The sequence below is a fragment of the Oncorhynchus nerka genome, linkage group LG5 (assembly GCF_034236695.1).
Source record: "Oncorhynchus nerka isolate Pitt River linkage group LG5, Oner_Uvic_2.0, whole genome shotgun sequence".
Classification (NCBI taxonomy): Eukaryota; Metazoa; Chordata; class Actinopteri; order Salmoniformes; family Salmonidae; genus Oncorhynchus; species Oncorhynchus nerka.
The window spans coordinates 15,448,710-15,461,677 of NC_088400.1; the positions used below are offsets into that span (position 1 = coordinate 15,448,710).

At 45.0% G+C, this 12,968-nt stretch overlaps 1 protein-coding gene across 1 annotated transcript in view; it reads right to left on the reverse strand.

The window, feature by feature from the left end:
- LOC135571760 (ephrin-B1-like) overlaps nucleotides 1-12,968 on the reverse strand; it is a 259,368-nt gene that overhangs the window by 125,449 nt on the left and 120,951 nt on the right. Inside the window, exon 2 of the mRNA XM_065018405.1 lies at nucleotides 9,482-9,759. Coding sequence (XP_064874477.1) covers nucleotides 9,482-9,759 — 278 coding nt within the window. The remainder of the gene's footprint in view (nucleotides 1-9,481; nucleotides 9,760-12,968) is intronic.

Genomic DNA, 12,968 nt, shown 5'->3' on the forward strand with positions numbered 1-12,968 from the left:
TGCTCTGCATGGGTAACGCTGCTTTGATGGTGGCTGTTGTCGTTGTGTTGCTGGTTCGAGCCCAGGGAGGAGCGAGGAGAGGGACAGAAGCTATACTGTTACACTGGCAATACTAAAGTGCCTATAAGAACATCCAATAGTCAAAGGTTAATGAAATACAAATGGTATAGGGGGAAATAGTCCTATATTTCCTATAATAACTACAACCTAAAACTTCTTACCTGGGAATATTGAAGACTCATGTTAAAAGGAACCACCAGCTTTCATATGTTCTCATGTTCTGAGCAAGGAACTGAAACGTTAGCTTATTTACATAGCACATATTGCACTTTTACTTTCTTCTCCAACACTTTGTTTTTGCATTATTTAAACCAAATTGAACATGTTTCATTATTTACTTGAGGCTAAATTGATTTTATTGATGCATTATATTAAGTTAAAATAAGTGTTCATTCAGTATTGTTGTAATTGTCATTATTACAAATAAATAAATAAATACATTTGGCCGATTAATCGGTATCGGCTTTTTTTTTTGGGCCTGCAATAATCGGTATCGGCGTTGAAAAATCATAATCGGTCGACCTCTACTCTAAATACACCTCTGCTGTTTTCAACCAAGATCTCAACAATCACTGCCTCACTGCCTGCATCTGTAATTGGTCTGCGGTCAAACAACCACCCCTCATCACTGTCAAATAATGCTCCCTAAAACACTCCAGCGAGCAGGCCTTTCTAATCGACCTGGCCCGGGTATCCTGGAAGGATATTGACCTCATCCCGTCAGTAGAGGATGCCTGGTTATTCTTTAAAAGTGTCTTCCTCATCATCTTAAATAAGCATGCCCCATTCAAAAACAGATACAGCCCTTGGTTCTCTCCAGACCTGACTGCCCTTGACCAGCACAAAAACATCCTGTGGCGTTCTGCATTAGCATCAAATAGCCCCCGTGATATGCAACTTTTCAGGGAAGATAGGAACCAATATACACAAGCAGTTAGGAAAGTTAAGGCTAGATTTTTCAAGCAGAAATGTGCATCCTGTAGCACATACTCAAAAAAATTCTGGGACACTGTAAAGTCTATGGAGAATAAGAGCACCTCCTCCCAGCTGCCCACTACACTGAGGCTAAGAAACACTGTCACCACCGATAAATACATGATAATTTAGATTTTCAATAAGCATTTTTCTACGTCTGGCCATGCTTTCCACCTGGCTACCCCGGTCAACAGCCCTGCAACTTGCCCAAGCCTCCTCCATTTCTCCTTCTCCCAAATCCAGATAGCTGATGTTCTGAAAGAGCTGCAAAATCTGGACCCCTACAAATCAGCTGGGTTAGACAATCTGGACCCTCACTTTCTAAAATGATCTGCAGAAATTGTTGCAACCCCTATTGCTGTCTCTTTTGTATCGTCTGAGATTCCCAAAGATTGGAAAGCTGCCCCGGTCATCCCCCTCTTCACAGGGGGAGACATTCTAGACCCAAACTGCTACAGACCTATATCTATCCTACCCTGCCTTTCTAAGGTCTTCGAAAGCCAAGTTAAACAGATTACCGACCATTTCCAAATCCCACCGTACTTTCTCCGCTATGCAATCTGGTTTCAGAGCTGGTCATGGGTACACCTCAGCCACGCTCAAGGTCCTAAACAATATCATAACTGCCATCGATTAGAGACATTACTGTGCAGCCATATTCATCGACCTAGCCAAGGCTTTCGACTCTGTCAATCACCACATTCTTATCGGCAGACTCAACAGCCTTGGTTTCTCAAATTATTGCCTCGCCTGGTTTATCAACTACTTCTCTGATATAGTTCAGTGTGTCAAATCGGAGGGCCTGTTGTCCGGACCTCTGGCAGTCTCTATGGGGGTGCCGCAGGGTTAAATTCTCGGGCAGACTCTCTTCTCTGTATACATCAATGATGTCGCTCTTGCTGCTGGTGATTCTCTGATCCACCTCTACGCAGACGACACCATTCTGTATACTTCTGGCCCTTCTTTGGACACTGTGTTACCTAACCTCCAGACGAGCTTCAATGCCATACAACTCTCCTTCCGTGGCCTCCAACTGCTCTTAAATGCAAGTAAAACTAAATGCATGCTCTTCAACTGATCGCTGCCCACACCTGCCCGCCCGTCCAGCATCACTACTCTGGACGGTTCTGACTTAGAATATGTGGACAACTACAAATACCTAGGTGTCTGGTTAGAATGTAAACTCTCCTTCCAGACTCACATTAAGCATCTCCAATCCCAATTTAAATCTAGAATCGGCTTCCTATTTCACAACAAAATATTCTTCACTCATGCTGCTAAACATACCCTCGTAAAAATGACCATCCTACCGATCCTCGATTTCGGCGATGTCATTTACGAAATATACTCCAAGTCTACTCAACAAATTGGATGCAGTCTATCACAGTGCCATCAGTTTTGTCACCAAAGCCACATATACTACCCACCACTGCAACCTGTACGCTCTCGTTGGCTGGCCCTCGCTTCATACTCGTCGCCAAACCCACAAGTCTCTGCTAGGTAAAGCCCCGCCTTATCTCAACTCACTGGTCACCATAGCAGCACCCACCTGTAGCATGTGCTCCAGCCGGTATATCTCACTGGTCACCCCCAAAGCCAATTCTTCATTTGGCCGCCTTTCCTTCCAGTTATCTGCTGCCAACGACTGGAACAATCTTCAAATATCACTGAAGCTGGAGACTCATATCTCCCTCACTAGCTTTAAGCATCAGCTGTCATAGCAGCTCACAGATCACTGCACCGCTACATATCCCATCTGTAAATAGCCCATCCAACTACCTCCTCCCCATACTGTATTTATTTATTTATTTATCTTGCTCCTTTGCACCCCAGTATCTCTACTTGCACATTCATCTTCTGCATATCTACCATTCCAGTGTTTAATTGCTATATTGTAATTACTTCGCCACTATGGCCTATTTATTGCCTTACCTCCCTTACCCTACCTCATTTGCACTCACTGTATATAGACTTTTTCTACTGTATTATTGACTGTATGGTTGTTTATTCCATGTGTAACTCTGTTGTTGTATGTGTCGAACTGCTTTGCTTTATCTTGGCCAGGTCGCAGTTGTAAATGAGAACTTGTTCTCAACTAGCCAACCTGGTTAAATAATGGTGAAATAAAATAAATACAAATATGTGAGAATGCTATTAATTGACTACAGCTCAGCGTTCAACAACGTAGTGCCCTCAAAGCTCATCAACAAGCCAAGAACCCTGGGACTAAACACCTCCCTCTGCAACTGGATCCTTGACTTCCTGACGGGCCGCCCCCAGGCGATGAGGGTAGGTAACAACACATCTTCTATGCTGATCCTCAACACGGGGGCCCCTCAGGGGTGCTTGCTCAGCCCCTCTTGTACTCCCTGTTCACTCATGACTGCACGGCCAGGCACGACTCCAACACCATCATTAAGTTTGCAAATGACACAACAGTGGTAGGCCTGATCACCGACAACAACGAGACAGCCTATAAGGAGGAGGTCAGAGACCTGGCCATGTGGTGCCAGGACAACAACCTCTCACTCAACGTGATCAAGACAAAGGAGATGATTGTGGACTACAGGAGAACGAGGACCGAGCACGCTCCCATTCTCATCGTGCAGGCTGAGAGCTTCAAGTTCCTTGGTGTCCACATCACCAACAAACTAACATTTTTTTATTTATTTTTTAATTTCACCTTTATTTAACCAGGTAAGCTAGTTGAGAACAAGTTATCATTTACAACTGCGACCTGGCCAATGGTCCAATGGTGCAAGGTTCTACAGCTGCACCATCGAGAGCATCCTGACTGGTTTCATCACTGCCAGGTATGGAAACTGCTCGGCCTTCGACCACAAGGCACTACAGAGGGTAGTGCAAACGGCCCAGTATATCACTGGGGCCAAGCTTCCTGCCATCCAAGACCTCTTTACCAGCCGGTGTCAGAGGAAGGCCCTAAGAATTGTCAAAGACTCCAGCCACCCTAGTCATGGACTGTTCTCTCTGCTACCGCACGGCAAGCGGTACCGGAGCCATGTTTAGGTCCAAGAGGCTTCTAAACAGCTTCTACCCCCAAGCCATAAGACTCCTGAACATCTAATCAAATGGCTACCCAGACTATTTGCATTGCCCACCCCCCCCCCCCCTTTTCCACACCACTGTCACTCTCGGTTGTCATCTATGCATAATCACTTTAATTAACTCTACCTACATGTACATACTACCTCAACTAACCGGTGACCCGCACATTGACTCTATACTGGCACCCCCCTGTATATATTGTTCTTTTTTACTGCTGCTCTTTCATTACTTTTATCTCTTATTCTTATCGGTTAGGGGCTCGTAAGTAAGCATTTCACTGTAAGGTCTACACCTGTTGTATTCGGTGCATGTGACTAATACAATTTGATTTGATTTGAGTGCATCACAGCTGAGACAGGATAAGTGTTTGTGTTTGTGTGTCCGTGTGTGTGTTTGTCAAGGGGATCAGTGTGTGTTAAGAGATGCGATGCAGGGACAAGATTAATTTAGATGAATACATGAATATGAGATTCATCTCAGAGAGGGTTCTATCGTAACCAATGGTTACCATTCACTGACAGTGAATATGATAATGAAAGTGGCCTCCCTCTCTCTCTTACCCTCTCTCCCCCCCCTCTCTCTCCCTCTCTCTCTCTCTCTCTCCCCCGCTCAGTAATAATAAAACCAGTACAATAACCAACCTCAATAACCCTGTGCTGCACAAACACACACACGCCCACTGCACGGCTCATCCTTTCAGAATGAGATATCATGACAATGACTAGGAGAGACAACCAGCCCAGCTCTCTCTCTACAGTCACAGCTGAGGGCACAGCATACAGCCCATACACCAATAGTAAACACCATACACCACTAGTAAACACCATACACCACTAGTAAACACCATACACCACTAGTAAACACCATACACCACTAGTAAACACCATACACCACTAGTAAACACCATACACCACTAGTAAACACCATACACCACTAGTAAACACTACACACCACTAGTAAACACCACACACCACTAGTAAACAACATACACCACTAGTAAACAACATACACCACTAGTAAACAACACACACCACTAGTAAACACCACGCACCACTAGTAAACACAATACACCACTAGTAAACACCATACACCACTAGTAAACACCACACACCACTAGTAAACACAATACACCACTAGTAAACACCATACACCACTAGTAAACACCATACACCACTAGTAAACACCATACACCACTAGTAAACACCATACACCACTAGTAAACAACATACACCACTAGTAAACACCATACACCACTAGTAAACACCACGCACCACTAGTAAACACAATACACCACTAGTAAACACCACACACCACTAGTAAACACCACACACCACTAGTAAACACCACGCACCACTAGTAAACACCGCACACCAATAGTAAACACCACACACCACTAGTAAACACCACGCACCACTAGTAAACACCGCACACCAATAGTAAACACCACGCACCACTAGTAAACACTGCACACCAATAGTAAACACTGCACACCAATAGTAAACACCACACACCACTAGTAAACACCACACACCACTAGTAAACACCACACACCACTAGTAAACACCGCACACCAATAGTAAACACCGCACACCACTAGTAAACACCACACACCACTAGTAAACACAATACACCACTAGTAAACACCATACACCACTAGTAAACACCGCTAGTAAACACCACACACCACTAGTAAACACCACTAGTAAACACCACACACTACTAGTAAACACCACACACCACTACTAATCACCATACACCACTAGTAAACACCATACACCACTAGTAAACACCATACACCACTAGTAAACACCGCACACCGCTAGTAAACACCACACACCACTAGTAAACACCACTAGTAAACACCACACACTACTAGTAAACACCACACACCACTACTAATCACCATACACCAATAGTAAACACCATACACCACTAGTAAACACCATACACCACTAGTAAACACCGCACACCGCTAGTAAACACCACACACCACTAGTAAACACTACACACCAATAGTAAACACCATACACCACTAGTAAACACTACACACCACTAGTAAACACTACACACCACTAGTAAACACTACACACCACTAGTAAACACCACACACCACTAGTAAACACCACACACCACTAGTAAACACTACACACTACTAGTAAACACTACACACCACTAGTAAACACTACACATCACTAGTAAACACTACACACCACTAGTAAACACCACTAGTAAACACCACACACCACTAGTAAACACCACTAGTAAACACCACACACAACTAGTAAACACTACACACCACTAGTAAACACTACACACCACTAGTAAACACTACACACCACTAGTAAACACCACTAGTAAACACCACACACAACTAGTAAACACTACACACCACTAGTAAACACTACACACCACTAGTAAACACTACACACCACTAGTAAACACTACACACCACTAGTAAACACCACACACCACTAGTAAACACCGCACACCACTAGTACACACCACTAGTAAACACTACACACAACTAGGAAACACTACACACCACTAGTAAACACTACACACCACTAGTAAACACTACACACCACTAGTAAACACCACTAGTAAACACCACACACCACTAGTAAACACCACTAGTAAACACTACACACCACTAGTAAACACTACACACCACTAGTAAACACTACACACCACTAGTAAACACTACACACCACTAGTAAACACTACACACCACTAGTAAACACAAGCAGAGTGTTGTTGACATGGACACACAGGGATAAACCTACTAATCTTGATTCTGTGTATGTGTGTATGCATATGCGACCATGTACGTGGTAGCTCCTATCTAGGGCAGTGCTTGACCTTTTATCTTTTATCTAACCTTGACCTTTTATCTCCATCTCTCTCTCTCTAATCAATCAATCAATCAGTCAATCAATAAATCAATACATCAGTCAGTCAGTCAGTCAATCAATCAAATGTATTTATAAAGCCCTTCTTACATCAGTAGATGTCACAAAGTGCTGTACAGAAACCCAGCATAAAACCCCAAACAGCAAGCAATGCAGAGGTGTGGATGGAGGGATAGAGGGCAGGGATGGAGGGATAAAGGGATGGAGGGATAAAGAGATGGAGGGATAAAGAGATGGAGGGATAAAGAGATGGAGGGATAAAGAGATGGAGGGATAAAGAGATGGAGGGATAAAGGGATGGAGGGATAAAGGGATGGAGGGATAAAGGGATGGAAGGATAAAGAAATGGAGGGATAAAGGGATGGAAGGATAAAGAAATGGAGGGATAAAGGGATGGAGGGATAGAGATGGAGGGATAAAGGGATGGAGGGATAAAGAGATGGAGGGATGGAGGGATAAAGGGATGGAGGGATAAAGGGATGGAGGGATAAAGAGATGGAGGGATGGAGGGATAAAGAGATGGAGGGATGGGGGGATAAAGGGATGGAGGGATAAAGAGATGGAGGGATAAAGAGATGGAGGGATAAAGAGATGGAGGGATAAAGGGATGGAGGGTTGGAGGGATAAAGGGATGGAGAGATAAAGAGATGAGGGATGGAGGGATAAAGGGATGGAGGGATAAAGGGATGGAGGGATAAAGAGATGGAGGGATAAAGAGATGGAGGGATGAAGAGATAAAGGGATGGAGGGATGGAGGGATAAAGAGATGGAGGGATAAAGAGATGGAGGGATAAAGAGATGAGGGATAAAGAGATGGAGGGAAAGAGATGGAGGGATGGAGGGATAAAGGGATGGAGGGATAAAGAGATGGAGGGATAAAGGGATAAAGAGATGGAGGGATAAAGAGATGGAGGGGTGGAGGGATAAAGGGATGGAGGGATAAAGAGATGGAGGGATGGAGGGACAAAGAGATGGAGGGATAAAGAGATGGAGGGATGGAGGGATAAAGGGATGGAGGGATAAAGAGATGGAGGGATAAAGAGATGGAGGGATAAAGGGATGGAGGGATAAAGGGATGGAGGGATAAAGAGATGGAGGGATAAAGGGATGGAGGGATAAAGGGATGGAGGGATAAAGGGATGGAGGGATAAAGGGATGGAGGGATAAAGGGATGGAGGGATAAAGAGATGGAGGGATAAAGAGATAAAGGGATGGAGGGCAGGGATGGAGGGATGGAGGGATAAAGCGATGGAGGGATAAAGGGATGGAGGGATAAAGAGATGGAGGGATAAAGGGATGGAGGGATAAAGAGATGGAGGGATAAAGGGATGGAGGGATAAAGGGCAGGGATGGAGGGATAAAGAGATGGAGGGATAAAGACATGGAGGGATAGAGGGATAGAGAGTGTGGTGGATGAATAAGAATGAGTTTGGGTAACATAGATAATTAAGATGTCTTATCTGCATAATATGCTTATGTGACATACTTGTTATTAGAATGTATTTCTTCGGACTCTGGTGTTGGCAGTTGCACTTCTTCCCTCAGCTGGGGCTCAGTCACCTGGGGTCAACTCTCTCTCCCCCACTGAGAGAGGGAGGAGGGGAGGGCTACAGGCTGAACTCTCTCTCCCCCACTGAGAGAGGGAGGAGGGGGAGGGCTACAGGCTGAACTCTCTCTCCCCCACTGAGAGAGGGAGGAGGGGGAAGGCTACAGGCTGAACTCTCTCTCCCCCACTGAGAGAGGGAGGAGGGGGAGGGCTACAGGCTGAACTCGCTCTCCCCCACTGAGAGAGGGAGGAGGGGGGAGGGCAACAGGCTGAACTCTCTCTCCCCCACTGAGAGAGGGAGGAGGGCTACAGCCTGAACTCTCTCTCCCCCACTGAGAGAGGGAGGAGGGGGAGGGCTACAGGCTGAACTCTCTCCCCCACTGAGAGAGGGGAGGGCTACAGGCTGAACTCTCTCTCCCCCACTGAGAGAGGGAGGAGGGGGGAGTGCTTCAAGCTGAACTGAATTTTTTAATTTAAATTTCAGGGCTTTATTGGCATGGGAAATAATATGCTAACATTGCGAAATGTGGCAACAGGCCACATCTTGCTGCTGCGATGGCACACTGTTATATTACATCCAGTAGATATGAGAGTTGATCAAAATTGGGTTTGTTTTAGAATTGTTTGTGGGTCTGCGTAATCTGAGGGAAATGTGTGTCTCTAATATGGTCATACATTTGGCAGGAGGTTAGGAAGTGCAGCTCAGTTTCCACCTCATTTTGTGGGCAGTGTGCACATACTGTAGCCTTTCTCTTGAGTGCCAGCTCTGCCTACGGCGGCCTCTCTCAATAGCAAGGCTATGCTCTCAATAGCAAGGTTATGCTCACTGAGTCTGTACATAGCCAAAGATTGGGGTAAAGGAAAAAGAGGTCGAGTTTTTCTCCTACTCTTGGCTCAACTTTATTCAGATTGATTCAGTACTCACATGTGATGTAGTAATTCATGTTCTTCTTAAACTCCAGACCCATATAGTTGGGACTAAACTCCTGGAACTTGATGGTGAACTTGATGTCCTTCTCTGGCTTGTTACAGTTGACCAGTACGTTGGGGTCCATGACCGTGCTGCACCCCTCCGCCTGCTCTCTCCTGACCAGGTACAGCTTATAGAACTCATAGTCTCGTCCTGACTCAGCCTTGGGGCAGATAATGTCCAGCTTGTCCCCGATATCTGGGTAGATGACCACCCCTCTACCTGACAGGAACCTGAGGGGAGGAGAATAGTGTTAATAAGATATCTTGGTAGACGACCACCCCTCTACCTGAACAGGCCCCCATTAACATCGATGGGGCTGTAGTGGAGCGGGTCGAGAGTTTCAAGTTCCTTGGTGTCCACATCACCAACAAACTATCATGGTCCAAACACACCAAGACAGTCATGAAGAGGGCACGACAACACCTTTCCCCCTCAGGAGACTACAGCTGCACCATCGAGAGCATCCTTACCGGTTGCATCACCGCCTGGTATGGTAACTGCTTGGCATCTGACCCTAAGGTGCTACAGAGGGTAGTGAGAACGGCCAAGTAAATCCTTGGGGCCAAGCTTCTTGCCATCCAGGACCTATATAATAGGCGGTGTCAGAGGAAAGCCCAAAAAATTGTCAAAGACTCCAGTCACCCAAGTCATAGACTTTTTCCTCTGCTACCGCACAGCAAGCGATACTGGAGCATCAAGTCGAAGACCAAAAGGATCCTTAACAGCTTCCACCTCAAGCCAAAAAACTGCTAAACAATTAATAAAATGGCCACCGGACTATTTACATTGACCCCCCTTCCTCCATTTGTTTTGCTACTCACTGTTTATTATCTATGCAGTCACTTCACCCCTACCTACAGTTGAAGTCGGAAGTTTATATATACTTAGGTTGAAGTCATTAAAACTCATTTTTCAACCACTCCACAAATTTCTTGTTAACAAACTATATTTTTAGCAAGTTAGTTAGGACATCTACTTTGTGCATGACACAAGTCATTTTTCCAAAAATTGTTTACAGACAGATTAATTCACTGTATCACAATTCCAGTGGGTCAGAAGTTTACATACCCTAAGTTGACTGTGCCTTTAAACAGCTTGGAAAATTCCAGAAAATTATGTCATGGCATTAGAAGTTCTGATAGGCTTCTGATTGACATAATTTGAGTCAATTGGGAGGTGTGCCTGTGGATGTATTTCAAGGCCTACCTTCAAACGCAGTGCCTCTTTGCTTGACATCATGAAAAATCGAACGAAATCAGCCAAGACCTCAGAAAGAAAAGACCTCCACAAGTCTCCACTCAGAAAGACCTCCACAAGTCTGGTTTGTCCTTGGGAGCAATTTCCAAACACCTGAAGGTACCACGTTCATCTGTACAAACAATAGTAAGCAAGTATAAACACTATGGGACCACCCAACCGTCATACCGCTTAGGAAGGAGACGCCTTCTGTCTCCTAGAGATTAACGTACTGTGGTGCGAAAAGTGCAAATCAATCCCAGAACAACAGCAAAGGACCTTGTGAAGATGCTGGAGGAAACAGGTACAAAAGTATCTATATGCACAGTAAAACAAGTCCTATATCGTCCTATAACCCGAAAGGCAGCTTAGCAAGGAAGAAGCCACTCCTCCAAAACTGCCATAAAAAAGCCAGACTACGGTTTGCAACTGCACATGGGGACAAAGAACGTCATTTTTGGAGAAATGTCCTCTGGTCTGGTGAAACAAAAATAGAACTGTTTGGCCATAATGACCTTTGTTATGTTTGGAGGAAAAAGGGGGAGACTTGCAAGCCCGAAGAACACATCCCAACCGTGAAGCACGGGGGTGGCAGCATCATGTTGTGAGGGTGTTTTGCTGCAGGAGGGACTGGTGCACTTCACAAAATAGATAGCATCACAAGGAGGAAAATGATGTAGATATATTGAAGCAACATCTCAAGACATCAGTCAGGAAGTTAAAGCTTGGTTGCAAATGGATCTTCCAAATGGACAATAACCCCAAGCATACTTCCAAGGTGGTGGCAAAATGGCTTAAGGACAACAAAGTCAAGGTATTGGAGTGGCTGAAAAAGTATGTGCGAGCAAGGAGGCTCTCACGGCCTGACCATAGAGAGCCCTTGGTTCTCTATGGTGTAGTAGGTCAGGGCGTGACTAGAGGATGTTCTAGTATGTCTATTTCTATGTTGGTGCTAATATGGTTCCCAATTAGAGGCAGCTGTTTATTGTTGCCTCTGATTGGGTATCATATTTAGGTAGCCATTTCCCCACCTGTGTTTTGTGGGATATTGTTTGTGTTTAGTTGCCTGTGTGCACGTCATGACTTCACGTTTCGTTGTTTCTTTATTGTTTTGTTTGTTTCACGGAGAGTAAAAATATGTGGAACTAAACTCACGTTGCGCCTTGGTCCGCTCATTACGACGATCGTGACTCAGTTACACCAGCTCTGTCAGGAGGATTGGACCAAAATTCACCCAACTTATTGCGGGAAGCTTGTGGAAGGCTACCCGAAACGAGCCAAGTTTTTTTAATGTAAAGGCAATGCTACCAAATACTAATTGAGTGTATGTAAACTTCTGACCCACTGGGAATGTGATGAATGAAATAAAAGCTGAAATAAATCATTCTCTCTACTATTATTCTGACATTTCACATTCTTAAAATAAAGTGGTGATCCTAACTGACCTAAGACAATGACTTTTTACTAGGATTAAATGTCATGAATTGGGAAAAACTGAATTGAAATGTATTTGGCTGAGGTTTATGTAAGCTTCCGACTTGAACTGTACATGTACAAATTACCTCGACTAACCTGTGCCCCCGCACATTGACTCGGTATCGGTACCCCTGTATATAGCCTCCACATTGACTCGGTATCGGTACCCCTGTATATAGCCTCCACATTGACTCGGTATCGGTACCCCTGTATATAGCCTCCACATTGACTCGGTATCGGTACCCCTGTATATAGCCTCCACATTGACTCGGTACCCCTGTAGCCTCGGTACCCCTGTATATAGCCTCCACATTGACTCGGTATCGGTACCCCTGTATATAGCCTCCACATTGACTCGGTATCGGTACCCCTGTATATAGCCTCCACATTGACTCGGTATCGGTACCCCTGTATATAGCCTCCACATTGACTCGGTATCGGTACCCCTGTATATAGCCTCCACATTGACTCGGTATCGGTACCCCTGTATATAGCCTCCACATTGACTCGGTATCGGTACCCCTGTATATAGCCTCCACATTGACTCGGTATCGGTACCCCTGTATATAGCCTCCACATTGACTCGGTATCGGTACCCCTGTATATAGTCTCCACATCGACTCGGTATCGGTACCCCTGTATATAGCCTCCACATTGACTCGGTATCGGTACCCCTGTATATAGTCTCCACATTGACTCGGTATCGGTACCCCTGTATATAGCCTCC